The sequence below is a fragment of the Penicillium verrucosum genome (assembly GCF_028828655.1).
Source record: "Penicillium verrucosum strain IBT 35672 chromosome Unknown utg000001l_segment0_segment0, whole genome shotgun sequence".
Lineage (NCBI taxonomy): Eukaryota > Fungi > Ascomycota > Eurotiomycetes > Eurotiales > Aspergillaceae > Penicillium > Penicillium verrucosum.
Genome location: NW_026643210.1, coordinates 11,767,509 through 11,794,949, shown reverse-complemented (window position 1 = coordinate 11,794,949; position 27,441 = coordinate 11,767,509). Strand labels below are relative to the sequence as shown.

The window sequence follows — 27,441 nt, the reverse complement described above, 5'->3', positions numbered from 1 at the left end:
ACAGTCTCATAAATGCATCAATCCCACACTCTTAGGAACTCTGATCATCTCTCTACTATATTTTATCCTACTTCTTCTACTTCTTCTTCTACTCCAAAATGGGATCTATCGGTAACTATTATGAGCCCAAGGCAGCCAATGGAGTTGGTAGTGGGATCAAGCCTTATGAAATCGTGGAGGAACCCAGCCGATACCGTCGCAAAATCCGCATCATCGTGATCGGAGCTGGCGCGAGTGCATTGAACTTCGCCCATGACATCGACACAAGTTCATTAGATACTGAACTGGTTCTTTATGAAAAGAACCCCGAGATTGGTGGCACTTGGTATGAGAACCGCTACCCCGGATGTGGATGCGACATACCTTCTGTCAACTATCAGTTTTCATGGGCTCCCTCTCCAGACTGGACCTCCTTGTAAGTGAAACCAAGTACCCGTCTTGTCCGAACAAGTAAATGTGCATTTTAACTTACTGGTTGGTAGTTACTCGGGTGCACCTGAAATCTTGAAATATTTCAAGGGAGTTGCCGACAAGTATGGGCTTCGGAAATATATTCGCCTGGAGCACAAGGTGGTAGGCGCATTTTGGGATGAGCAGGATCAACAGTGGCATGTAAAAGTCCAGAAAGGAGATAATCCTGAAGATGTCTTTGAGGACAAAGGTCACATATTGATCAACGCAAGTGGTGTGTTGAAGTGAGTACCCTTTTCCCTTATGAGTGTAACACGTTTGGGACTGACCAACTTCAGCAAATGGAAATGGCCAGCAATCAAGGGCCTAGAAACCTTCCAGGGCCCTAGACTTCATAGTGCAAATTGGGACGATAATGTTGAATTGAAGGGGAAGCGTGTGGCTGTTATCGGCTCAGGCTCCTCTGCAGTGCAAATCGTTCCGAGCATTCAGCCAAGTAAGTTTTGCTGATTGGAAGCGCGAAAGTATATTAACAACCAATACAGAGGTGTCATCTCTCAAATGCTTCATTCGCAGTGCCTCATGGGTGACAGCCGGCTTTGGTCAACGATTTGCAGGAAAAGGGGGATCCAATTTCAAATGTAAGGCTCCCTTCAAGCAGGCCGTATCAAATCTGGAATCAAAATACTGACAATAACAGACAACGAGAAGCAAAAGGAGATACTGCAGAATGATCCTCAGAAATACCTGGCATATCGGAAGAAGATTGAGTCTGAGCTCAACTCCCGTTTCCGATTCATTCTGAATGGATCCGAGGAGCAAGCAAATGCGCGAGCTGTAGGACCCCCGACTCGACCAAGTCCACTTCCAGCTCTCTGCTGACAAGGAAACCCCCTTTAGTACGCGGAGAAAGATATGCGGTCCAAGCTTGCCGATCATCCAGAAATCGCAGACTCAATTGTTCCGAAGGACTTTGCAGTGGGCTGCCGAAGACCTACGCCCGGAAACGGATACCTCGAGGCGCTTTGCAGCGAGAACACCTCTGTTGTCAGTCAATCAATCGAAGAGATTACCCCCAAGGGCATTAAGACTGCGGATGGGGTTGAGCACGAGGTCGATGCTATCGTATGTGCTACTGGCTTCGATGTTAGTTGGCGGCCATCGTACCCGACAATCGGCCGGGAATCTCGCAGTCTGAGTCAAGAATGGAAAGATATTCCAAGGACTTACCTTTCCATCACGGTTCCGCACTTCCCCAATTACCTCAGTGAGTCCCTCCGCACCCTCAGCCCTAGAGTGGTATGATACTAATTCCGGTCGAACAGTCTTCAACGGTCCCTTTGGACCCTACGGCCACGGAAGTTTCCTTCCGATTACGGAGACCGTATCCAGACATTTCCTCCAGATGCTCGAGAAAATGTCATCGGAAGGCGTGACATCGTTCGACCCCAAAGCTGAGGCAGTTTCGGATTTCTTCGAGCATCACCGAAACTTCATGCCTCGTACCGCTTGGACATCCCCATGCCGCTCTTGGTTCAAGCAGGGGACAACCGATGGGGAGGTGATGATGTGGCCGGGCTCGAGAATTCATTTCTTTGAAACTATGAAACAGCCTCGTTGGGAAGATTATAACCTCGGTTATACAACCTCTAATCGGTTTGGTTACCTTGGCAATGGCTTCGCTGCGCGTGAGTTCGATGGAAGCGATCTGTCGTGGTATCTGGGTACAATTGACGGGAATGAAAAGGCACATCTCCCCGACGAAGATTTTGAGGCCTTCATGGTATAGTGGACCTGGGAACAGATAGACCAACCCTATTTTTGAATCAAACACATATTCGGACTTTATTAGCTTTTAAAGCAGATGTAGTTAAACAGATTGACTGTAGAAGTATGGCGGTAGTTTTGAGGATCCTCCTAATCAACTTCTTATGTAGCTCTTTCTGATCTCTTGATGTGTTTACGAAGACGTATAGGGCAATTTTAGAGGACCTTGGTGCCTTAATGCGTTATTTTAGAACGGCAGGAAAATATGAATACTTGAATTACTATTACACGTGCCTTAATAATCAAAGTACCTGGCTTCTACCAGCGTTGCTATGTAGGGTAGCCGTGCCAAGCACCGGTTCCGGTTGTTGGCACTTCTACCGTGAGAGTTGTCAAATTGCCCCCTAGTCTTTGTATCAATGATCGAACCTGCTTGGTAGACTTGGGAACATAAGAGCCCGCTATGATTAGTCCTCCCGTGCGTCTCGTGGGTTCGAGCGTTGGGATCTGTCTCGGTAAAATGGCCTATTTTTCTGGGATCCCGAGGCGACTAGACACAAAGCTTGCCCCTGTTCGATAAGCAAAAAGGAGTTTGTGCTTTCGGCGTACTGCGAGTGAGAAGTCAGCTTGAAAGAACTATGTGATGTGAAGGAACTGGAAAGAAACAAGGATGATTACCTTCCAATAATGCCAGGCTGAACATAAGCATGCCCTCACTCTGAACCGCATTAACGATCAGAATTCCACCTTTGGGTACGAGGAGTAACTTTTGTTCAATTGCAGAAACTCCCCCAAGTCTGATATCCTCCAATGTGACAGACAGTATGTCTTTGCTAGAAAATCGTGATCCAGCTTTTTCACGAATCCACTCTCTCAGATTTGAGGATCTGTAGCCAAAGGTTCTAACCTTGGCGAATGGAGTCTTTGCGGCTGTATTCCGGTCACCCACGTACTGTACGTCATCGATGGCGTAGCGAACACCTGGCCCAAAGAACGGTGCAAGAATCCATACGTCGGGAGAGCCAATCGTATCAATATACGATTCGACCTCTTCCAGGAAATGGCCACGCAACGTAGAGTCACCCCGAAGGACAACTTCGAACTTTTTGCCAGTCATATCAGCCGCCTGAGAAACGTTTCGCAGTATCTCACTGACTAGCATGCGAGCTTCATTGGGAGGCAAGGCACGACTGTTGGTCAAAATGAAAAAGCCTTTGCTCTTTGATCGGAACTCTGAGGCTAGAAGATCAAGATCCCACATGGTGAGGACATTGATATCGTGGCACGTCTGCGTTCCTGTTGGGTCGTCGTCGAGAACAACGAGATTGCAGTCTTGCTCGGCTTGTAAATGATCTTGGATATTGCATAGGAGGTCTTCAACGTTGTTCTCAACTTTCGGCAATTACAGTTCCGAGGGGGTAACTGAGTCATATTCGGTAATATGCAAAGGCTCGGTCGAAAGATTTGACGTTGTCCATAGCTTGAGGAGCGCTGCTTGACCTTCCCCGCCCATACCATAGGTCACAGCCTTTTGTAACAAGTTAAATGTAGTAGCTGTGAGTTGAAGGGGATAATTATGCATCTGGGCAAGGGTGATAACTTCTTTCTATTGATTTGGTTAGTGGCGTCAATCGAGGCTTTGAAGAGGACCGGCTTACTAGCTTGTTCCGTGTATGCGTGATGGTGCATCCAGATAATAGATCACCAGCCAAAATTTGTGAGGCAACTTTCTTGAAGGACTCACTAGCACCAGCGACGTTTGAAATAATTGACGTGAGGGTGCTGGTCGAAATGCCAAGTTTATTTCCGAGGGCCAGAGCTTCAATTGCTGCTAAGGTGTGGACGGTCTCCAGTAAATGGCAGATCAATTCAGATGCGCGCGAATCATCAGGGCTCTGGCAATGTGTTGTTGCTTCGGAAACCAGAGAAGGGGTTTGTGGTAGAAAAATCCGAACAAGATTCGAATCGTGGTCCTTTCCATACCCCATCCGCGCGGCATATTGATAAAGTCGTTCTGTCGAAGATGCAATATACAGAGGTAGGTGATGAAGGATACCTTGGGGGGTCACCATTCGCTGAAGTGTGTGTTAGCGAAAGAAATTTGATGCTGCCCTGTAGGTTACTAGGAGCAGGAGGCTTACCAGATCCTTAATGAAGATACTGATAGCAGAATGAGGGGTCCAGTCGTTGGACAGCATATGAGGTACTCGAGTCTCAAACATGCGACTGCACGCTGGGCCTTTCAGGACAGTCTGATAGAACTCCTTGGTGTTCACTCCCAATGTTGCAGCTAGCCCCATAGCTTCCGCAGAGACAGCAATATGGATATTGGCAAGGTGCTGGTTGACAAGTTTGACCTTGTTTGCAGCACCTAGTCCTCCCTCAATCTCGTATAGATTCTCGCCCATTGACTCCAAGATTGGCTGAGCGATATTCAAAATATCCGTCGGGCCCGAGGACATAATGTTCAGCATTCCTCGAGCGGCGCGTATGGTTCCACCAGACACAGGACAATCCAACAACTGTATGTCTGGTCTTTGGAAGTCTTGATGGATGCGTCCCAAAATTTTCACTGGAAACCCTGGAGCAACGCTTGAGCACAATATGACAATCGCATTCTGTGTCAGACCAAATACTGCGCCCGTTGAGTCGGCGAAGAATGCCTTCTCGGTCTTCGCAGAATTCGCGACCATGCAGATAACGAACGATGCATCTTGGACACATTCCCTTGGATTAGCAGCAGCGGCACCGCCCATGATGAGCAGTTTCTCTAGGGCCATAAGATTAAAGTCGAACCCGGTCACAGCGAAACCGTCTTCGAGTAAGTGTACGGCCATTCCCATCCCCATGGCACCCAAGCCGATGAAGGCGACATTTGGCCTAGAAGCCATTCTCACCAGTTTGACTTGTATGTTTGAGGTATGTTGATGTCGAATTGGAGGATAGTTGTGAAAGCCCACTGTGCAAGACGTGACAATAGTTAACTATGTAAACAAAACAGTGCAAAACATGCAAAACGCAGTGTTTCTATTTAGACCAGACGAGTGGTGAGACGCCCGATTTTTCCCACCAACAAGTTTGAAGATTAGCGGTTTGGCGTACTAAATACCACATTCTCGCATATCCAAGTCACTAGATCTAATTAAAGTCGGCCCCAAGGGCGTTGGAAGAAAAATGAGCTCCATCACTCCACCACTCCACCACTCCACCGTCACTCCACTCTCTCTATGTCCCTTCACCAGGTCTCGTCTCATCGACCCTAGACTTGCGCACCGCGATACGAAAACAACGGGGGAGTCAAATTCCAGCCTCTTTGTGTCTTCCTACGAGTTGAGTAAAGCACTCGCCTTTACATGATACATACCCATAAACCCTTCACTGACCCAGCACAATCTATGTACCTAGGTCCATACGCTAGTGAAGCATGTTATGGCAAGTCATGATGCGAACAAATTCTTATTATCAGAGGCGAAATGAAACAAATCAGCATTCAATCATCACTCTATATGGTTTTATTCTTTTATAAATTCTTCAAAGCCTCTGAAGAATCGTCACAATTATTCGCGAGTCTCACGCTCATTTTCGCTTAGACGCCCTTTGGTACGACGAATATACCAGCCAAGAAATTCCAAGAAATTCTTTAATTATTTCATGCAATACACGGAGAGAGCTTTTATAATATTACAACTCATTCTCTAAGTCAAGTAAATCGAGGTGACGTTAAAAAGGGAATCGGGGTTGAGCCGGATCCACCTGATGCAACTGCAACATTGCACTTACACCTCGAACACTTAGACATTTCAAGGAGATTAGTTAAATCACCTCTTAGACTCTACCTAGGTAACTATTGAAGTGTGTTCTTGCCAACGAACGTTTGAATGTAACAAAAGATAAGGCAAGTTCGATGGATGCGGGGTAACCGAACATATATATCCGGGGATATACTATGTAAAGGAATATCTTGTCCAACTTACACCCCCAACATGGTCAACATACATGAAAATGATACGAAGAACGACGCAAGAGTTGATTTGACCTCCGCCGCACAGCCACATTCCACCTTGGAGGAATATGAACGGCTCTTTGGCGTCGACGAGGATGCGTATGAACAACCAACAACCACTAGGAAAGAACTTTGGTCATATTACCTCTATTACAATGGAGATAACGGTGTCGGCCCAGGTTCCTACAGCCAAGCCCTGTAAGTACAATGAAAAAAAAAAAAAAAACAGAATTTCCCAACTAATCTCGAGAAGTTTCCAGTGGGCCTTGAATGGCGCCGGACATCAACCTGGCTCGAATCCACCCAAAGCCTGCACCGATTCATCGGCATGTGTCGTGCCGTGGGCTGGGGGTACGCGATCTGTATCTTCGGTGGTTCTTATTGCCAATGGCCTTTGCTTCACATTCATGACGGTGATATTCGTCTGGCTAGGAAGTGCTGCGGACTATGGAACTTTCGGCCGGTGGCTTCTTCTGGCATTAACGGTGGTCTGCTGGGCACTGCAGTATGGCATGATGTCCATCCGGCATCCGAGCCAGTGGCCGATAGCGATGGGCCTGTACGTGGTGGCATACATTGCCTACGGTGCAACGTTGGTATTCTACGCTGCTGTATTCCCCCGTCTGGCGCGGTATACGCCGCATGTGCGCAAAGCGAGAGAAGAGGATCTTAGAGAGGGGAAGATAGACCAGGAGGAATATGATACTATTGAGTCACTGGAGAGGAATCATATCAGGTGAGTTTGGTCCCTTTGAGCTCCTGTTTAACATGCCGCTGACAATAGTAGCAACATTTCAACGGCACACAGTAACATTGGATACCTACTCACGCTCGTGCTTAATCTGAGCGTCCTACTTCCACTACAGAATAACAGTTTCTCGAATAACCTGGCACTATGTCTTACCAACTCATGTAAGGTTTCTGGGCAATCCAATAAACAGTCGGACTATCTGACCTTCTACAGATTGGGTCATTCTTGGTATCTGGTGGTTCATTTTCCAGCAGCCAAGACCAGGTCCGAAGATACCAAAGGGGTCAAGCTACACCACTATCGGGTTTAAACAAATATGGCTGGCCATTCGAGAAATCAGGTCTCTTCCACAGACATTTCTGTACTTTTTTGCCTATTTTCTTCTTGCCGATGGCCTCAACACCACTGGTAGGTTCTTTCTTATTGACTTGCTGCAAATAAGACTCGCTACACCCACACTCATCGATGTAGACAGAAAAATATACTAACCTCAGTAGGTACCCTTGTCAGCATTATCCAAAACGATTCAGTTTCATTTTCTTTCTTGCAGATTACATATCTTGGTATTACCCAGGCTGCCTGCTCGATCACCTCAACATTCGGCTTTTGGTATATACAACGGTACTTCAAATTTGAGACGAAGACCATGTTTTTGTTCACCAATTCCTTCAGCGTTCTCATCCCCTTTTGGGGGATGCTTGGACTGTTGACCAATCGCATCGGGTATCACAATAGGGTATGTATCAGCCCCTAACTGAGAGTTTACAGCTAACAACCATGGAGTGGGAATTTTACTTCTACAATGTCATATTCGGGCTTTTCCAGGCTCCATACTATGCAGTAGGTGGAAATTCGAATGGTACCCAACATGATTCATGTCTCTCTGATTTCTAACATTATGCCAGTACGCTCAAACCATGATCAGTGAACTGATGCCACGCGGCTACGATAATATGTTCTTCGCGCTTTTTGGAATAACTAATCGTGCAGTAAGTCGAATAACTCTGGTGCTATTCTTCCTTCAAGTACACTAACCTTCTAGTCTTCGATCATCGGTCCCAATGTCATTCAAGCCATCATTAACAATACTCACAACAACTGGATGGGCTTCCCATTCTTGTTCGCTATTTGCGCCGGGGCAATGATCGCTATTTGCTTTGTAGACATCAAAAAGGGTCGTGAAGACTGTCGGAAATTCACCGAGCAGCGCAAGATAGACCGTGTCATGGCGGAGAGTGGTCTAGATCCCAATGATATCGCAAAGGGGAAGCAACCTGTTCGTCACGAAGATGTGGTTGAAGTGCAAAATGAGCACACGGGCGTTTTGGTGAGTGATTAAACGTGTATATTTTGGGAACGCTTGAGTTGTTATTCTCTGCCTCTCTTTTGGTTTACTTTTATCATAACATCATTCTATCATTAACCCTTACAAAGACTCCCCCCACTGAGATATTCCAAAATTGAACATTCAAGCCTCAGCCTTTGTCGTGTTCTCCTGTATCTTTTCGGTATTCTCCACAGCCTTCCGTTGGTTCTTCTTTTCGACCTTATCCCGCCATTGATCGCCGAAAACAGTCGTGAGCCATACACCGACCCCAGACGCAACCAAAAACAGAGCGCTGATGGTACTAAACCACCCCACTCCCATACTCTCTACCGCCGGAAGAACAAGTCCAGACCCTAGAGCACCGAATACGTACCGTACCAGATAGCTACCGGCAACAACTTCAGCACTCCGGCCGCTTGACTGCATAACATCCAGGCTGTAGGTATTGAGACTAGGGAAGCAAAACAGCTGGGCCACTCCCTGGAAAAACATCGCGAGGACAGGGACTGGAATTCCACCAACTGCCTTCTCGACCGTCCAACCGTAGATCAAGATACAACCGGGGATGACACCACCCAAAAATATCAGACAAGACTTCAGTCTGTCTTCGGGGACTCGGACACCACCGCGCTTGAGGATCCATTTCTTCACCGTATGGTCTGCCCACCTTCCGCCCATGAGTGTGCCAACAAGATACCCACAGCCTGGCGCGATGTAGAACAACCCGGTCTGTATAGGGCTGGTGAGATGGAAGCGTGGGTTGAGTACGTATCGAATCGGAGTCAGGAGAGAGTATTGGTTCCAGACGAGAGCGCCGGCAGCGAGACCCGTGCAGAAGAGGTTGGGGTATTTAAATAGCATAATAGCAACTTGGAGGGGAGAGATCCGGTGCCAAAGGTATTTGGCCTTTTGCCACGTCGTCTTATCGGCCATGTCGCCTTTCGTCAGATGCGGGTAGGTTTCGGGGAAGAAGAAGAAGACGAGGAGCGTGCCGCAGCCTCCAAGAGCTGTCTGGAGCCAAAAGATCACTCGCCATGAGCAGTAGGTGACAATCACACCCTGTATTTGTAGGTCAGCGGATTGTCTCCGGGCTGTATTTATAGAGTAGACGTACGCCGATGAACGGTCCAAAAGCTGGCCCAATTAGGGTTCCTGACAAAAACCACCCCAATGCTGTTGCCCGTGCTCGAGGCTCGTATACATCACCCAACGCTGAACTCCCAACGACCAAGAAGGATGTTCCTTGAAATGCAGTCAAGATACGGAAAATATAATATGCTGGTAGGTTGTTGGGTGCTAGAGCCGTGCCGATGCTAAACGCAAAGAACAAGAACGCGCTCACAAGGAAGACCTACTCCCAATTAGCTTGTTACTTCGAGATAAACTTCTGCTCGTTACCCACCGGACGTCGCCCCCAGACCTGACTAAAGGGTCCCCAGAAGGGAGCCGCGATGCCCATGAATGCCATATATAGCGCATTGCTTGCGTTTATCACACTTCCTGTGGTGTTATAGGTCGTCGCCACTTCAGGTATAGCAGCTAATATAGAGGTGGAGGATATAGGAGCCAGGAACGAGCAGAACGACAGGACACCAACGATAATCATTTTGCGGGCTGGTGAAAAGCGTAGATATTGTTCCGCATCGACCTCCTGGAAGTCATCATTGGCAACCATGTCATGATGCGAAACATGGCTCCGGACGTGGTCAAGACTATTCACAGCTCCTTCTCGTTGTGAACGCCGGGATTGAGCTCTCTGGATGTCGAATTCATCCACCGAGGATTGAGACCGCCTCTCCTCGCTGGGAACCTTCGAGGTAGTTGGAGACATGGCTGGAATCAAGAGCTAGTGCCTACTAGCCCGTGGTAAATAAGATCTGACTCTCTCGTAGTGCAAATGCAAAATACGAAAAAGAAATCTCTGCAATCTTTTTTTTTTTTTCAAATTCGGCTTCTTTCCGAGATCATGCTCGTCGGGTATATGCGTAGTTGCGCAGAAAGGTCTTCAATTGTAGTAAAAAGTGAAGAAATGAAAGGAAATGGGTTGAGTCTAATCAAGTCAACAGCCATGAGATACATAGACGTCAAGCGTGAGTCATAAAAAGAGAAATTTCAATGCCTCTGTTCCCTATCATCTGGGAGGATCGGCGGTTTGCTTCCGACGTAGCGTTCTAGAGGCCAACAGCCCCCGAACAGAGGGCTTGCTATCATCTCCCAGGCTCCATCCTGCCCAATCTAGAGGCGACGGGCCAGTGTTATTCGGGGAGAAGACCGGTAGTGTTGCCGAGTAGGGCAGAGGAGCGGAAAAGAATCCGGGGGCTACCGAGGGTAGGTCTGTGAGGGAGATACGGTTACTCCGTACGGAGTATATGCGGAGTACTCCCGCGCACTTGGAAAATGAACGAAAATGTACCTCAACCTTTTAGAGTCTTATAATTCGGAAATTTTATACCTTGGAAGAATCCTAGCAGTTTTCAAAGTTTAGGTTTCCATTTTATAGCCTAGCATTGGCCCTAGTGAGAGAGAGAGATGGTCACTAAAGAGTCTTTCACAGGTTTCATGTCAGTCAACATATATATATATATATAGTTATATAACTATATATATATGTAGTTATATATGAATGGATCATCTAGCAAAGAGCAAAGAGCATCTGGAAAACTACCCAATTCGGTGTTGTGGCTGTTCAAAGACACAGCCCCTGCCATGACGTTATCCGCTTCTGACCGCCAACGACCAACTTCGTCCCTCCACCTCCCCCACAATTTCTTGTCGTTTTTCTTGGAGATTTCGAATCTAATTTGATAGCTTAAGGATTCATTCTTATTAAATATGTCCCCTCAGAGCCAGGTCCCCCCCAATAGCAAGGGCTCATGGACAAGTTTCCTAAAGGCATGCAGGCTCATGTGTTTGAGTATACTGGGCTAACAAATTTCTAGTCGATCGCCTCCTTTAACGGTGATCTATCCTCGTTGACTGCTCCTCCCTTCATCCTGTCTACTACCTCCCTCACCGAATACTCCGCCTATTGGGCTGAACACCCCGCCGTCTTCGTGGCACCAGCCAAGGAGGCCGACCCCGCGAAGCGCGCTCTCCTGGTTCTCAAGTGGTTCCTCAGCACACTGCACCAGCAATACTGCAGCCGTAGCGAGAAGCTCGGCAGTGAGAAGAAGCCTCTGAACCCGTTCCTGGGAGAGCTGTTTATCGGTAAATGGGCGGGTGACGCGGAGGTGGGGGAGACTGCCTTGGTCAGTGAACAAGTCAGGTATGCGAGACTACTTCTGTTTGGAACTACAACCCACTGATTGAATCATAGCCACCACCCTCCAGCCACAGCCTACGCAATCCGGAATGAGAAGAACGGTGTTGAGGTGAGAGGATAAATATTGTACCAAGTAATTGAGAGGTGCCAATAACTGACAATACAACCACAGCTGCAAGGATACAACGCGCAGAAGGCCTCTTTCTCTAGCACTATCCTCGTAAAGCAGATTGGCCATGCATTGTACACTATCACCCCTCCCGGATCCGACGAGAAGGAGCAATACCTGATCACGCTACCCAACCTACACATCGAGTCGCTGATCTACGGCTCACCCTTCGTCGAACTGGAGAAGTCAACCAAGATCGTCAGCAGCACCGGCTATGTCGCCAAGATCGACTATTCCGGCAAGGGATGGCTAAGCGGCAAGAAGAACACCTTCACCGCGAGCCTGTTCAAGGAGAGCGAGGGTGAGAAGAAGCCCCTTTACACTGTAGAGGGCCAATGGTCGGACAAGTTCTTTATCAAGGACGCCCGCACCAAGGAGGTCGTCGACTCGTGGAACTCCAAGGAGAACCCCGTCACCCCGCTCGCCCTGGCTCCCCTCGAGGAACAGGATCTGTACGAGAGCCGACGTGCCTGGAGCGATGTGGCCGCCAACATCCAGAAGGGAGACATGGATGCCGTTTCCGGATACAAATCGCGCATTGAGACTGCTCAGCGTGAACAGCGCCGCATTGAGAAGGAGGGAGGCCACGAGTGGGAGCGCCGCTTCTTCAACCGTATTGAGGAGAGTGCCGACGACGCCCAGATCCAGCGTCTTGCTAAATCGGCCGATCTTGCTTTCGAGACCGATAAGACTGGCGGTATCTGGCGCTTCGATGCTCAGAAGGCTGCTGGCGCTAAGCCGCCTTACCACAAGGTTGGCGGCGAGGGTCTCGGCCTCACTGAGTAGATTACCTCCCGGCTTGGATAATTTTTCTTTGGCTCATCTGAATTTGTCTTGGGGCCTTGTTTGCACCACATAGATTTGACTTTTTGGATTCCTATCCTGCACCGTGTCACCTTGCATTTCGATTGTATATAGTTCCCAGTCCAGGTTGAAGCCGAAGCCGCGCACTCGCTTATATGCTTGGATTTGGTGGCTCAACCTTTCCATCTAATGATATGGTATCTTCAATTATATCGGTGGTTTACATCTTGATCTTAATGGAAGTACATCTAAAGGCTGAATGCGGCGTGAGGGACCGATGTCTAGTACTCTCCTTTGCCTACAATAGTTACAATGCCCAGGCTTGAGAAACAGACTCCATATTTAGGTGCCATACTGGATCGTACAGGACATACATAATTCATGACACTTTTAGCCCAGAACGCAACTGAGCATTGGATCTACATCTACCAGACCCATTCAGCCATACATCATAATCATCGACCGGTATTGCACATGGCGAGGAGGCACAAAGACAGAACAACAGAAGAGATAAGTAGGTAGTAGAGGAAAAAAAAAAAGAAAAAACTGGAAAACCGTCCGCAGAAACAAGTGACACACCGGACCCGAATAGACACCGACTAGGTTAGAGCGAGAAAACAAAAAGAAAACAGGAGAAACCTAGAGAGGAATTGGTGAATTTAATACAGAGACCGCATCAGAAGGGAGCAGTGGTAGCAAAGAAGAGCAAGACGGCTGAGAGGAAAGGCAAGGAAACAAGAAAGAAAACAAACAAACATCAAGAAGACAATCCCCCAGAGTAAAAGAAAACCAGCCAAGCTCCCCAAAAAAAGAGAAGTAGAGATTACACAGATGTTGAGGAGAGAAAGATGAAGAGATGGCTGGGTTGTGTCTGTCATTCGTGACAAGACACGAGGTTTCTTTCCCTGTAGAGTGGACAAAAAAACAAACCAAACCCCTTTTCAAATCATCCATAAATGCAACGCCATATGTGTTTGGTGGGTCATTATGTCTCCCCTTCGTTTCGTTTTGTCTTTTTAGTGGCCGTAGTTGCCACCCCAGCCACCACGGTTAGAGTTTCCATAGTAGTTACCGAAGCCTCCACCGTAGTTGTTACCATACCCGGAGGCCTGGTGAGTCTGGGTGGCCGCGCCCTGGTGACCGAGTCCTCCGAGCCCACCGTACTGGGGGTTCAGCTGAGGGTAGCTGCCGAAGGACTGCTGACCCTGCTGACCCTGAAGAGGGGGAAGACCAGTCTGTGCCTGGGGTTGACCGGGGACGCTGTTGGTGGCGGATCCTGGGCGGTTCTGAGCGAGGGAGGGGCTAGGACCGCCGGCCTTGGGGGCTTCAAAGCCCTTGGTCTCATCAGCGGCAACGGGGGCTGTCCGGCGATGGGAGGGTTTTGGCCAAAGCTGCCCTGGGAACGGCTGAAAACATCTGACATCCCGGTACCAAATGCATTGGCACCCGTAGCAGACTGGTTGTCAGACTGCTGGGCAGAGCCAGTGCGGCCGTAGACTGAGTCGCGGCTGGGCATGGCCTGGCTGAAGCTACCGGTGTTTGCGGGGGAAGACGATTGCTGGTCATAGGAGAAAGCACCATGGGGCTGGCCGTACATGGCACCCTTACCGGAGTAGGGGCCATACTGGCTACCATAGCCGTATTGCTGGTTGTGCTGCTGCTGTTGCTGCTGCATGTAGTGATCCTCATACCGGCGAGCATCATCGTACCTCGGGCGGTTACCACCACCGTACTGCTGCTGCTGCTGGCCCATCTGGTTCATGTAGGAAGCGTAGTGGGGGTTGTTGTAGTAGTTAGGGTATTGGTAGCCATATGCGTGCTGCTGCTGCGCAGTTCCAGGCATATGCTGAGCAACGGGGGTCTGCTGAGTGGCGCCGGGGACGGTGGGGTTGGGAGTGTTGTGTCCGCTGTTAGTGGCATCAATAGGGCCGTAGCGGTTGGGAGGCTGCGTGGTGGGAACCTGAGCCTGGGCCTCGGCACCAGAGACACCAAACCCAGCTCCGGCGCGAGGACCGGCGGGGGGATCCTGGGACTGGCCGTAAGAGCCATAGGAGGCGTAGTAAGGGAAACGCTGCTGCTCGGCGGCGTAGAAAGGAGAGTACTCGCTGCCGGTGGTGGCAGTGGGTTGAGCAGGGGCCTGGTTGGCAAACGGCTCTGGAATCTGCGGCTGCGGCTGGCTCACCTGCTGGGTGAACGGATCGAATGGCTTCTGCTGGGGCTCGGAGTAACGAGCGAAGTCGGTAAAAGAGTCGGCAGAAGCGCCCTGGGGGACCGGAGGCAAACCAGGAGCAGGACGCCCAGCGGCACCAGTCTCCATCGAGTGTGGTGCCTGGGTCGCGGGTGGAAGAGAGGCACGGGGAGCAACAGGGGAGTGCTGCGGGGGCTGAGCACGGGTCTCGGCCTCTTCACGGTTCTCATCAATATCAATAGCATCACCGTTCAGTCCCATGCTACCGAATTGAACCGCAGCACGGTCCACTGCGTGGTTGCCGGGCATGACCACAGCCTGCTGCTGTTCCATCACACGGCGTTGAAGACCTGGGGTACGGCCCTGCTTGGTAGCGCTGGGGGGGGTAGGCAGACGAGGGGAAGCGAGAGGGAGTAGTAGCAGCAGCAGCGGCCGCGGCCGCGGGGTCCATACCACTTCCAATGGTGCTTGCGGCGGTGGCGGTAGGAGCGGGAGCGGATACATCGGGAATTTGTTCGAGGTTCGTCTCAGTCAAATCGCCCTTAGGATGGTTAACAGTGGTGGTCGGAATGGCAGGGACCACGGGGTGGGTGGGCTTGGCGATGGGTGTCTTCTGGGAGGCAGCGGGCGCAGTCACAGGTTCAGGAGCGGGGGCGGGGGGAGATGGCTCGGCCACAGGCTCGGCGGCCTTCTCGAGAGCGGGAACAGGAGGGGCGGCTTGAGGCTTCTTTTGCACCGGAGGAGCGGGTGGTTTGGCGAAAAGACTCGCCCACCCCTTCTTTGTGCCCTCAGGAATAACACTGCTCTTAGCCTCGGTCGACTCCCATTCACCCTCGGCTGAAGGCTCTGCAACGGTATCCTCTGCCTTGGGCGCAGCCCACTCCGATGTAACAGCAGGAATAGCAGTAGGCGCCGGAGTCTCTACGGCACTGGACACTGCGCGAGTTCCATTTGTAGCTGCTCCTGCACGACCTCCGCGACCGCCACGGCCCCGGTCTGCGCGAACACGTCCACGACCCTCTATTCCACCGCGACCACGGGATCCACGAGCGGAAGCTGCAGTTGTCTCGGTCGAGGCGCTGGGGGCCTCCTTCGGCTTAGGGCGAGTCCGGTCTGTGGTCTTCTTTTTGACCTCACCCCACTGAGATACATTACCTGCAAAGCCAGTCAGTCATGGTCCTCGAATCACAAGATTCGATTGATATTCGAGTCGGTAGGATTGGGGTTGACGGGAACTCGACCTTCACTGATGCGCTCAATTGCCTCCAAGAGCTCGCCGTTCGAGTCTTCCAGTGCGAACACCAGATCTTCGTCCTTCCAGTCTGGGAACATTTCCTTAAGAGTTGGGAGAGTGTCGGAGTACTTCTTCTTCATCTGTCCAATTTCACCCTCCTCAAAGGATGAGATGTCTGAGTTGTCATTTGCAGATCTGTTTCCACCACGACCACCTCTGGAGCTGAAACCGCCACGGCCACCACGGGCGGATACTCTACCCCGCGAGGCGGAGGATCGATTCTGAATATCGGACATGTTGATTGATGAAGATGTGTGAGATGGAGAAGTATTGAGGGAGGAAGGAGGTCACGATTCGCAAGGAAAGGCTATTGAAATGGAGCACCCTCGCAGAAGAGGAACAGCACCAGAACCACAGGCACGGGGGCCAGAAGAGACGAAAAGAAGAGGTAAAATCAAAGAGATTAATTGGGTGGAGAGGGAGAGAATGCGTTAGGAGATGACAAGATTGAAGAAAGGATCAAAAGCTAACGGGATCTGAGTTGCTTCCCTTCCCTTCAAGTCTTGGCGTTGCCTGGCTTTTAGCGAGTGGCGCTTATTGGATGCTGGGGGAATTTACAGTAACAAAGGGATCTCTTCTCTACTGAAGTCTCTTTTTTTTTTACATTTTTTAAGGTATTTTTAACTTGAAATAATTATATTGGACTGTATTTATAGATATATATATATATATATATATATTTAGTTATATTCTACTAATTGAAATAGAAATATATAATTTTTTAGTAAATCGTTTTTAGTGTCAAGTGTGGTATTTCTTCTACTCGTCATTCACCTTTTTCCCGCCCTTTTGGAAGGGAGACCAGACAAGGCTTGTTTCACCGCCCTCGTCGATCCTCCCTCTTGAACCTTGATACATCATCCTACATGCCTACATAGAGTAACCCAGAAACTTTTATAACTTCTCATCATCATGAAGGGTACATCCATTTTTCAATTCAAGTCCTGGCCCAAAATTCATCAACCTTTACCTCGTACTCCACGAGAGTCTCAGCAACTACTGAATGCCCTGACATCTTCCTTTCGTCGCCAATTAGATGGGGCTTATCCCGCATCAAGCAACAATCATGGCCGACCCCTCTCCAACCCGGAATCATCAGCGCATGCAACCGATCAACATTTGCAGAACATCCTCGATAACCCTCTTTTCCGTATCATTCCAACCAGACCCATCTCACAGGAACCCACTACATTGCAAAGCATTGAGGGCCAACGACGACTAGCCGAAGAACCCATGGCAGTATTTGATCAAATGGCTGCAGCTGGCTCAGTCACTCCACTCACAATCAATGATTGTCTAAAGTCTCAACTTCTCCTTTCCAGATCCCCGGCCGATATGAATACATCTCGGGTGGCATCGAGGATCGTTGATTGGTATTGGGCATCAGATGGCACATCGAGGCAAATGCTTCTGCGTTTGCGTTCAGTGACTACATCATTGACCAAGTTCATGGTGGCAGAGGGATTGCACAGTACTGTCATGCAGTGGTTGCAAATGCTCATGAGCCATGATCTAGGTAGTCAGAATGGCCGGATGACTGAAGGGCTCGCGCGGCAAACCTTCAATCATCTCCTTGTTGATTTTATAGATGCAGAAGCCTGTTTCGGAGATGGCTTTGGCTCAGCGATGGCACATTATCTGAGTGTATGCCAGATGCATTTCCAAAGTGCTTCTTCCCATAAGTCAAGAAAACCGATGCTCCTGGCTGCAGCTGCTCACCTAAGCCGCATGGCCATGGAGCACAAACCATCGGGTGAGCAGGTATCACCGTTAGTATATGACCAGTTCAAAGATACGGTTTCTGTGCTGTCTCCTCGGTCCTTACTGGTAGCATCTGTGGCTGTCTGTCACCCAACAAATCCTGATCCACGCCCATTCCTCCAATTCGTGGCGAACCTCTCACCAAGCAAATTCCAGGTTTGGAATGAAATTAGGCGCAATGCTTTCTTCGAGATTGGTTCGGAGTCTCTTCGCGTCCTCGTTGACCGGAAGAGGTTCCGTGATATCTCCCGGCTGGAGGAACATATTTCAGAACTGCTACCCGAACAGCCAGCAGCTCCAGTCGATGAGAAGTCGCATACATCGTCTGGAGAGGAACAACTCGGTCGTTTGAACTGGAGTTTTACATGATCCTCTGGTCCCAAACTTATTTCACGCCCACTCTACTTTCGCACCTAGCTAGGATGTTTTTTAAGAGCATCTAGACCAACACGAACACACACGAGGCACGTACGTTTCTCTATGTTTCTACCCATAAGAGGCGATCATAGGCAGGACACCGCAGTTATGCCGGCATACTGCTAGGATACAATTCCCCTCTTGATTCATGTGTACTGTTTCACAATTGAAATTACTTCGGCCTGGCTGTTTGACAAGCCTTCATTTCCCCCACCACCGCACAAAGGAAATCCGCTGCCGCTACTTCACCCCAGGTTAGAGCCTCATCTTCTTGCTTCTTGTCAGTTGTGCATATATTTCTTGCCGAGTTGTATAGGGGATTTGAGTTGCAAGGAGGACTCGACTATACCAACATTGGAGGTGTGATGCACCTGAATACTATCAATTATCCTCAAACTTACCTCTTCGTTATACCAAATATACGAAAGCCCTCCTTTCTTGGATATATATAACCCATTGTCAATAGTGGCTCAGCCAGTTTCCTAGACAAGCCATTTGGGTACAATGAAGAGCATAACCTAAACGTCTCTACATGGTTTCCTAACTAATGATAAGATTCATAGCGTTCGAGTACTAACCTTAACAAACCTGTGTTGCCCACAGCTATCTCTTGTATAGAACATTGCTGGCAATTATAATTCTGGAGCTGGTGAGGCTGTGCGACAGAATGCCGTAGAGAGTAAGAGGGCTGGAGCGGCGAATCAGCCGAGGGCATCGTCTCCAGTGCTCTCAAGTACGTCACCGCGCGACCTCACCTCATACTCCCCCCCAAATTAACCGACTCCTCTTTGCTTCTTTTTTTTCCTCATACAAACTAACCTGAGCAAGAATTGCAGTCGCATTGCTTCTGCGAATACCCTCCCATTCAATCTTTACCAATTCGAAACACACTGTCCCGACATCTTGACATCATTGATCCACAATGGCTTCTTCTTCAACCCCCGTGCAAAGGGCAGCTTCAGGTATGTGGTTTATCTACACATGCACTACTAGACTATCCAAGGATTAATTGGTCTAAGCGGCCTAATCTTTTCCTCAATTATGGTTGCAGGACGGTGTTTCTTCAACGAGTTGCTTGTCGCCTGATGCTGACTAAGGGATATACAACAGATCGGGATACTGCCCAGCTAGTCAGGGAACACTCGCACGCATTCCAGAACAGATTAACCACAACTCAAACAGATAGCCCGCCTATTTCTGATCCAACAAATTCCGGTATAGACACCGACCAGCGGAAGGCAGAGGCAGGGCTTGAGGCACCCAAGCCGGCCCCAGAAACCAAGCCGCCTGTGACAGAGCCCACAGAACCTGCCACAGAACCTGCTCCCGGCAGTGTTCCCACTGTCCGTCAGTCACAAATCTCAGTGGGGCCCAAGAATGAGACAGTGGCGGGTGAGAAACGTGACATTGATTCGACTGTGACGCCCACTCCGGCCCTAGCTGAGGACAAGGATGAGCAACCAAAGCCTGAACTGTCGGATGAGCCTGAGACCAAGAAAGTGAAAACAGATGAAAAGCCTGTCTCAGATTCCAATGGCACCGTTATTGCTCCTTCTAACACAGAGAATGGAGCACAGAAGAAGGCTAGTCGGTCCAAGAAGGAGAAGATCAAGGACGCCGTGAACAAGGTTATTCCAGGAGATGGTATTGGTAGCCGGACTCGCAGCCGGACAAAGGGTGCTTGAATAGGCCGAGTCACTGTATTTGCAGGTTTGCCGTGTTACTTCCATGCCATCATATTTGCTCCACCCTTGAATTGTGTCTATTCCTGTCCGGGACTTCTCATGGCTGTGGCTGTACACGCGCTGCAATAAGAATAATATATTTTACTTGACCAAGTTGGGCGGGAAAGTTTTCAAGTTCAGGAAGCCTTGAACCACAAAATTCCAATCCCTTATATGCTTGATCTTGTACAGCGTTTTAAAAAAAGGACCTGTTTGTACACTAGGTAGTGAGTATGTTGTAGTAGGCATCTGCCATGTCCCATAACCTCTGATTGACATAACCCTATTCACTCCTTAACTACTCTGCGCTCTATCCCCATGTCAATATTATTTTTAGAGCACCAGTTAATGCTTTATCCTAACGCCCACGGCTCTTTCGGAGATTTGAGTTTCAGGTGGCCGATAATCGGGACTGAGTCATTCCTCGGAGCGGAATAACCATTGCCATCCCCGCTTATTACTGGAGGGGAAAGTCTGTGTCATTATTGGTGATAGAGCAATTAATATATGTTTGGTTTCTTTTTCCTTCTTCGTCATATTCTAATTCTCTACTTTCAAAATGGCTGGACAAAAGATTTGGCTGCGCGCTGAGACTAAGCCCGCTGAGGCACGGTCTGCCTGTGAGTAGCTTCAGCCCACAATGGCGGGGAAGCAATTGACTAATACATCATCTAGTGACCCCAACTACCTGCAAGGCATTGATCGATGCTGGATATGATGTGACTGTCGAGCGGTCAACTCAGCGCATCTTTGACGGTACGTGCCAATTTCCATATCACCCATACTCCCCATATCCCTTGCTGTTGGACTCAATGACTGATTCCGCTCTATAGATGAGGAATTCTCCAAGGTATAATCCACTCGGTAATACAACTCGAACCCGCTCTAAATATCATCAATTATTATAGATCGGTGCGCCTTTGGTCGAGGAGGGATCCTGGGTTCAGGATGCCCCTAAGGATGCCGTCATTCTGGGTCTCAAGGAGCTGCCAGAGGATGACTTCCCTCTGGAGCACGTCCACGTCACTTTCGCACACTGCTTCAAGCAGCAGGGCGGCTGGGAAAAGGTTCTCAGCCGTTGGCCTCGCGGCAAGGGCACATTGCTTGACCTCGAATTTTTGACTGATGATTCCGGGCGCCGAGTTGCTGGTAAGAGTCATGTCCCGAACTGTTATTTTTTGACTCAATAGACTAACTTTTTTTTTTTTTTTTTACTAGCCTTCGGATGGTCCGCCGGTTACGCAGGTATCTATACGTGAAGCTCGATATTTAGCACAATCGATACTAAGACGTGGAACAGGATCTGCTTTGGCTGTGAAGAACTGGGCTTGGCAATTGACACACCCCAACGAGACCTTGCCTGGTGAGGTCCCCTATGCCAACCAAGACCGTCTGGTCGAGTCTGTTAAGGAGTCACTCGAGGCTGGCAAGAAGGTCGCTGGAAAGGCACCTAAGATCCTTGTCATTGGAGCTGTGAGTCTTGTGCAGATCTACAGAAAGCGATATACATATTAACAATACTACAGCTCGGACGCTGTGGCAGCGGTGCCGTACAGCTGGCCAAGGATGTCGGTATTCCCGAGTCCAACATCATTGAGTGGGATATGGCAGAGACTGCGCGTGGTGAGTCAATTGCTATTTCGGGCCTCTTCAATCTAGCCCGAGTTCATAAATTAACATCCACAGGTGGTCCTTTCAAGGAAATCTCACACGAGGCGGATATCTTCGTGAATTGCATCTACCTCTCGGCTAAGATTCCAGGTAATTTTATACATGCATATTCTGGTCTCGACTCAATTGGCTGATATCCTTTTTTTGCATTAGCCTTCGTGAACGTGGAGTCTCTCTCTGCCCCTAACCGAACCCTGTCTGTTATCTGCGACGTCAGCGCCGACACGTGAGTTATCGGACATGAACCATGCTAGCGAGCGCACAGCTAATTCTCAAAAGCTCTAACCCTTTGAACCCTATTCCTTTATACGACATTACGACCACTTTTGATAAGCCCACAGTTCCCGTCTCCGGCCTGGAGGCTGGGGGCCTGCCTCTCAGCGTGATTAGCATCGATCACCTCCCATCTCTCCTTCCCCGTGAGAGCTCTGAGATGTTCAGTGAGGCTCTTCTGCCTAGTCTTCTCACGCTTAATGACCGGGCCAACTCTCGGGTCTGGAAGCAGGCTGAGCAGCTCTTTGATGAGAAGGTTGCTACCCTGCCTAAGTCGCTTCAGGCCTAAGCCTAGTGCGCTGGTAGGCAGGCGTCTTTATGGGGTACATTTGATAGAAATAGTTCCAGATACGAAATGCTACAAAACTGCAATGTCAGACACATGACGGATGATGAAGCTATTACGAATTGTTCCTTCCTTCTTTCTTTCTAGAACGGCCGTAGAAGCTCAGTGGTGTGTCTATCAGTGTACATGATATATGTACATACATACATGTCAAATTCAAACAGTGCTGTTCATAATACTTATCTAGGTGTTTTTGACCAATCATTCGCTTCATTCTCCAGTCAATCGCTCTTACATGGCGGAGATGACTCGTCTGAAAATTTATATTGCTTTTGAGAAGCCTAAGCCCATATTTCCGACACATGAATATTCTGACATTCATGACATTTCTGATATTTCAAAACTTATATTCCAATACATGGCTCACTTTACCCCAGACTACATGTAACCGCGGTCAACCTCATTATATGCGGGGATGTGTAAGACGGATATCCGGAGAATCCGTACCGTGGGGGTCTAACCCACTACAACAGGCTAAGAGGAATGCCTCATTGGATGAAATGAGAGTCTCACGCGAAAACGAAGACAGGAATGTGCTCATTTCCTTCACCTTGGAGTCGGGATGATCGCGGAGTTTGCCCCGTTTGTCTGTGGCTAACCTGATTTTGGGCTCCGGACGAAAATGCTCATTGTTTCTTTCTCCGCATAAATCGCATAACGCTCCACTCTCGCCCCTTCTCCCATCTTCCCCGAACTTATTCAATTCTGCATTCAAAATTGATCTTTTAGCCCTTCAACCTCGGAAGCCCCTGGCCCAACATTGGACTTCTCTTGTGATCAATTCTCTGACATCTCACGCCCTTACCTACATCCGGGCTAATCCGAGGATGGGGTAATGAGATTAAAGTCTGCCTGTTTCGACACCTACACGAACCGCCGAACCTGCCTTCCTATATACCACATTGCTTGATGCAAGAAAAGCCAACAACGGTCGCCGCCTATGCGGCCGGGGCCTCGCTCGCCGCCGTTGCTCTGTTCTACGTCTTTGGGCCGAACTACACAATCGACGGAGATGAGTCAAACGACAGCAATCGTAAGAAGAGCATCGTGGGTCTGTCCAACCTGGCCAATGACTGCTTTATCAATTCGGTGCTGCAGGCGTTAGCCGGGTTGGGAGATCTGCGAGTCTATCTGATCCACGAGCTGCACCGGCGCCAGCTGGACGGGCCGGAAATATACCATACACTACCGAGCGAGGACGAACTTTCGCCAGCCCGGTCGGACAAATTGCGGGAGTTGCAACAGGGGATAACCACACGGGCATTGAAGGAGATGCTGGACCGGTTAAATGAGCGGCCGATCTACAAGAAAACAATTTCAGCCCGTGATTTCATCCAGGCTCTAGAATACGCGTTTCGTACGCGCATCAGTCGCAATCAGCAGGACGCGCAGGAATTCCTACAGATTGTTCTCGAGCGACTCTGCGATGAGTACCATGCTGGTGCGCGCGCACGTCAACGAGCATTGGGTGCCATTGGCGCGGCTGCGTCCAGCACAGCTGGCGAAGAGGGCAGCGCACAAGAAAGCTCATCCGAGGTGGAGGTGCGCATCGATGATGGATCTGCCAATGGACTGCCTGCCATCATCGACACGAAACTCAAGGAAATCGACCAGGAGTCTGGATTCCCGTTCGAGGGGAAAATGGAATCGCAGATCGAGTGCCAGTTCTGCCATTATCAATATAAGCCAAACCAGACGGCTTTCGTCAACTTGACACTGCAGGTGCCGCAGAAGAGCTCGACCACACTCAACTCGTGCTTCGACGGCCTCCTCAAGACTGAATATATCGAGGATTTCCGTTGCGACCGATGCCGCCTGCAGCATGCTGTGGACGCGAAGACCACCGAGCTAGCCCGTGCCCGTTCACAAGGCGATCGAGATCGGTTGGAACAGGAGATTACCCGCCTCCGCGAGGCTCTCGAGACGGACCCCGAGGCTGATCTGGAAGGCATCGTATTCCCTGCGTCAGAGACCGCTCCCAAACGCAGGATTGCTCGACATATGCGCATCACAGCGTTCCCGAAGGTCATCGCCATCCACTTATCGCGGTCAATCTTTGATCAAAGCAGCTCCAGCAAGAACGCTGCCAAGGTGTCGTTCCCAGAGCGGCTCCCCTTGGGAAGCATCTTGAGCCAAAAATGGTACAAGCTGCTTGGGATTGTCTGCCATAAAGGTAGCCACCACAGCGGACACTACGAGTCATTCCGACGGAATCATATCTACCCTCCATTCTCGACCCCCGAGGTCTTCAGCTCCTATGCACAGAGTCGCACTGCCAGTCAGAACCCCTCCGCGACAGCCAGTCCTCGAATTATACCACGTAGCAGCCCCGATGCCGACGGCGGGGGGAACATCTCGAGAGCAGGCTCGTCGACCTCGCTCTCTGGAGCTTCAGCGACTCAACTCTCCCCTCCTCAACCACCTCCTCAACCACGGCCTACAACCTCTGGATCGCGTCATTCTTTCCAAAGCACCACCTCCCGCTCTTCCAAACAGACGTTATCCCCTACATCTGGTAACAACAGCCCGACGACAGACCAGGGTCGCTGGAGTCCGTCCCGGCCCTCCCACAGCATACCCCGCCCTTCCCAGGATGCCCCCACTGGGGTCAGTTCGCGACTTCGGCGTCGTCGCAAACCGAACGATCGGTGGTGGCGGATTTCGGACGAGAAGATCAAGGAATGTAAGACCTCGGACGTGCTGGGCATGCAAAGGGAGGTCTATCTCTTGTTCTACGAGTTGGAGAAGGCCGAAGCGAGTGGAGGTTGATAGCATCCTTTTCTTTTTCTTTTTTTTTTTTTTTTAGAGTCCAGTACATACAATATCCCCGTACTTTTTGTACAGATTGGGTTGAATCAAATTTAAAAGGTGATTTATTTAGAAAGTACCAAGGTATTCAATGGTCATAATAATTGAAATGGAGAAGGGAGAAGGGAGGAGTAACCTCCGATAAACGGCACCGGACATATGATGTCACTTGACTTTCTGCACTACCCCTCTCCTACACACATAACACATGTTAGTTACAATACAATGTAACTAACTACCTAGTTAACTATGTTGTATGTATGTTGTAGATCGTATGTAGTATATTATTCTATACTAAACATCTTCGGGGGATTAATTCAAGAAACCAATACTGAATATGAATACTAAAGTAATAAAAGTAATAAAGTAATAGAAAATGGAAATGTAGCGAATGGCCTCGAAGTCCTCGGCCCCGCCACGAACAAAATACGGATTCTTCGGGCACTTCCACGGTCTTGTTTTTTTTTTGGGATCTGAGTTATTCTAGTTATTATACAATATAGGTTGATGGCTATAGCTATCATAGCTGGTATTATTGGTTGTAATAGGATGCAACCTAGAAGCTCAATCTCATATATATATGTTGTAGATGTAAAAATAATACCTAGTTACCTACAACATAGGTAAGCTCTGAATAGCTCCAACAACATCGGGCTATCACGGGGAAGGTCGGGAAAGAGACCAAGACTGGCCATACATAAAAGAGATTATTAGTATATTAGGCATCTTCTCTCTCTCCCTCTCTCCCTCTTCTCTTGAAATCACACTGACCTCACTTCAGTTCCACTAAATCTCCACCACCGGTGAGTCTACCTTGTCTCTCCTTCGATGACGCTTGCCCCTCCTCGACCATTTTTGCCCCTCCTCCTTATTTAACTCTGCCCGCTTTCAGCTCCCGGTAAAGGAGCTTGGTTTCACTACATTTAACTACTTTACCATTGGATCTGACCCTTTCTTTTTCTTCTTTCTCTTTAGATTTCTACAAAACCAAAAATCTTTGTACAAACTTCATAATGGGTGTCCTTGAGCAACTTAGCCGCAAGTCCGGCGTCATTGTCGGCGACGATGTCCTCCGTCTCTTCGAGTACGCCAAGCAGAATGCCTTTGCCATCCCTGCCATTGTGAGTTCTCATGTCAATCCAATCGTTTACAATTGGAATCTTTATACTAATCACCAACCCCCACTAGAACGTCACCTCCTCTTCCACTGTTGTCTCTTCCCTCGAGGCTGCTCGTGACCAGAAGTGCCCCGTTATCCTGCAGGTCTCCCAGGGTGGTGCCGCTTTCTTCGCTGGTAAGGGTGTGAGCAACGAGGGCCAGAAGGCCTCCATTGCTGGTGCCGTCGCTGCTGCCCACTACATCCGTAGCGTGGCCACTGCCTACGACATCCCCGTCATCCTTCACACCGATCACTGCGCCAAGAAGCTCCTTCCTTGGCTCGATGGTATGCTCGATGCCGATGAGGCTTACTTCAAGCTGCACAACGAGCCCCTCTTCTCTTCCCACATGATTGATCTGTCCGAGGAGCCCGTCGACTACAACATCAACACCACCGCCGCCTACCTTAAGCGCGCTGCCCCCATGAAGCAGTGGCTCGAGATGGTATGTCAAACCAAAAAAGCAAAACAAAAAGCAAAAATTGATACACTGCTAACCACTTCTATAGGAGATCGGTATCACCGGTGGTGAGGAGGACGGTGTCAACAACGAGGATGTTGACAACAACTCCCTCTACACCCAGCCCGAGGACATCCTGGCCATCCAGAACACCCTCGCCGCCATCAGCCCCTACTTCTCCATTGCCGCTGGCTTCGGTAACGTCCACGGTGTCTACAAGCCCGGCAACGTCAAGCTCCACCCCGAGCTCCTCTCCAAGCACCAGAAGTACGTCCAGGAGAAGACCGGTTCTTCCTCCGACAAGCCCGTCTTCTTCGTCTTCCACGGTGGTTCCGGCTCTTCCAAGGAGGAGTTCAAGGAGGCCATCAGCTACGGTGTCGTCAAGGTCAACGTCGACACTGACATGCAGTTCGCCTACCTGGCCGGTGTCCGTGACTTCGTCCTCAACAAGAAGGACTACCTCATGACCCAGGTCGGTAACCCCGACGGTGCTGATAAGCCCAACAAGAAGGCTTTCGATCCCCGCGTCTGGGTTCGCGAGGGTGAGAAGACCATGAGCGTGCGTGTCAAGGAGGCCCTTGCGGACTTCAACACTGCTGGTCAGCTGTAAATGTTGACGTCTATGTGATGTCGCATCTTTGATTCCCTTTTTTAACCCCCTTTTGATTACCCTCATATCCTCTCTTCATGCAGCTGAAAAAGCGTTGGGCGTGCCTGGGGGATGTGGGCGTCCCGGTTGTATGTAGCGTTGTATTCTGACACGCTGTAATGAATGTCCATATCACGGTCCTTATGACCGCTCCTCTGGAATATGAACTGTAACGTTCTGTTTGATAATTGTGTTCCGT

The 27,441-nt window shown here is 49.5% G+C and overlaps 11 protein-coding genes across 11 annotated transcripts; 8 read left to right on the top strand and 3 right to left on the bottom strand.

Moving 5' to 3' along the window:
- Positions 1-98: 98 nt before the first annotated feature.
- Positions 99-2,200, top strand: N7516_004325 (flavin-containing monooxygenase; the record flags this gene model as incomplete). Its single annotated transcript, XM_057217045.1, has 7 exons — positions 99-415; positions 483-695; positions 750-907; positions 957-1,052; positions 1,112-1,248; positions 1,312-1,678; positions 1,737-2,200. 7 exons carry the CDS (start codon positions 99-101, stop codon positions 2,198-2,200), a joined length of 1,752 nt encoding a protein of 583 aa, XP_057078928.1.
- A 503-nt stretch (positions 2,201-2,703) lies between these two features.
- N7516_004324 (uncharacterized protein) lies at positions 2,704-5,292 on the bottom strand (the record flags this gene model as incomplete). The annotated part of the gene is made up of 6 exons (XM_057217044.1): positions 2,704-2,786; positions 2,857-3,565; positions 3,602-3,784; positions 3,837-4,253; positions 4,320-5,162; positions 5,281-5,292. 6 exons carry the CDS (start codon positions 5,290-5,292, stop codon positions 2,704-2,706), a joined length of 2,247 nt encoding a protein of 748 aa, XP_057078927.1.
- Positions 5,293-6,161: 869 nt separating this feature from the next.
- On the top strand, positions 6,162-8,271 carry N7516_004323 (uncharacterized protein; the record flags this gene model as incomplete). The annotated part of the gene is made up of 8 exons (XM_057217043.1): positions 6,162-6,379; positions 6,435-6,917; positions 6,969-7,093; positions 7,146-7,340; positions 7,430-7,668; positions 7,716-7,772; positions 7,838-7,921; positions 7,975-8,271. 8 exons carry the CDS (start codon positions 6,162-6,164, stop codon positions 8,269-8,271), a joined length of 1,698 nt encoding a protein of 565 aa, XP_057078926.1.
- A 129-nt stretch (positions 8,272-8,400) lies between these two features.
- On the bottom strand, positions 8,401-10,090 carry N7516_004322 (putative MFS transporter; the record flags this gene model as incomplete). The annotated part of the gene is made up of 3 exons (XM_057217042.1): positions 8,401-9,318; positions 9,374-9,610; positions 9,662-10,090. 3 exons carry the CDS (start codon positions 10,088-10,090, stop codon positions 8,401-8,403), a joined length of 1,584 nt encoding a protein of 527 aa, XP_057078925.1.
- A 1,001-nt stretch (positions 10,091-11,091) lies between these two features.
- On the top strand, positions 11,092-12,476 carry N7516_004321 (OSBP family protein; the record flags this gene model as incomplete). The annotated part of the gene is made up of 4 exons (XM_057217041.1): positions 11,092-11,151; positions 11,199-11,524; positions 11,576-11,630; positions 11,694-12,476. 4 exons carry the CDS (start codon positions 11,092-11,094, stop codon positions 12,474-12,476), a joined length of 1,224 nt encoding a protein of 407 aa, XP_057078924.1.
- Positions 12,477-13,510: 1,034 nt separating this feature from the next.
- Positions 13,511-16,212, bottom strand: N7516_004320 (putative RNAPII degradation factor Def1; the record flags this gene model as incomplete). Its single annotated transcript, XM_057217040.1, has 4 exons — positions 13,511-13,854; positions 13,926-15,032; positions 15,136-15,837; positions 15,924-16,212. 4 exons carry the CDS (start codon positions 16,210-16,212, stop codon positions 13,511-13,513), a joined length of 2,442 nt encoding a protein of 813 aa, XP_057078923.1.
- Positions 16,213-16,888: 676 nt separating this feature from the next.
- Positions 16,889-18,106, top strand: N7516_004319 (uncharacterized protein; the record flags this gene model as incomplete). The annotated part of the gene is made up of 1 exon (XM_057217039.1): positions 16,889-18,106. One exon carries the CDS (start codon positions 16,889-16,891, stop codon positions 18,104-18,106), a length of 1,218 nt encoding a protein of 405 aa, XP_057078922.1.
- Positions 18,107-19,076: 970 nt separating this feature from the next.
- On the top strand, positions 19,077-19,839 carry N7516_004318 (uncharacterized protein; the record flags this gene model as incomplete). Its single annotated transcript, XM_057217038.1, has 2 exons — positions 19,077-19,116; positions 19,265-19,839. 2 exons carry the CDS (start codon positions 19,077-19,079, stop codon positions 19,837-19,839), a joined length of 615 nt encoding a protein of 204 aa, XP_057078921.1.
- A 519-nt stretch (positions 19,840-20,358) lies between these two features.
- lys1 (saccharopine dehydrogenase (NAD+, L-lysine-forming)) lies at positions 20,359-22,111 on the top strand (the record flags this gene model as incomplete). Its single annotated transcript, XM_057217037.1, has 10 exons — positions 20,359-20,498; positions 20,554-20,634; positions 20,712-20,728; positions 20,787-21,027; positions 21,097-21,123; positions 21,179-21,351; positions 21,405-21,501; positions 21,565-21,639; positions 21,703-21,775; positions 21,829-22,111. The coding sequence occupies exons 1-10, from the start codon at positions 20,438-20,440 to the stop codon at positions 22,109-22,111; spliced, it is 1,128 nt and encodes a 375-aa protein (XP_057078920.1). The 5' UTR covers positions 20,359-20,437.
- A 966-nt stretch (positions 22,112-23,077) lies between these two features.
- On the top strand, positions 23,078-24,937 carry N7516_004316 (putative ubiquitin C-terminal hydrolase; the record flags this gene model as incomplete). Its single annotated transcript, XM_057217036.1, has 1 exon — positions 23,078-24,937. The coding sequence occupies one exon, from the start codon at positions 23,078-23,080 to the stop codon at positions 24,935-24,937; it is 1,860 nt and encodes a 619-aa protein (XP_057078919.1).
- Positions 24,938-25,989: 1,052 nt separating this feature from the next.
- N7516_004315 (fructose-bisphosphate aldolase FBA1) lies at positions 25,990-27,203 on the top strand (the record flags this gene model as incomplete). The annotated part of the gene is made up of 3 exons (XM_057217035.1): positions 25,990-26,097; positions 26,165-26,578; positions 26,643-27,203. 3 exons carry the CDS (start codon positions 25,990-25,992, stop codon positions 27,201-27,203), a joined length of 1,083 nt encoding a protein of 360 aa, XP_057078918.1.
- Positions 27,204-27,441: the final 238 nt, after the last annotated feature.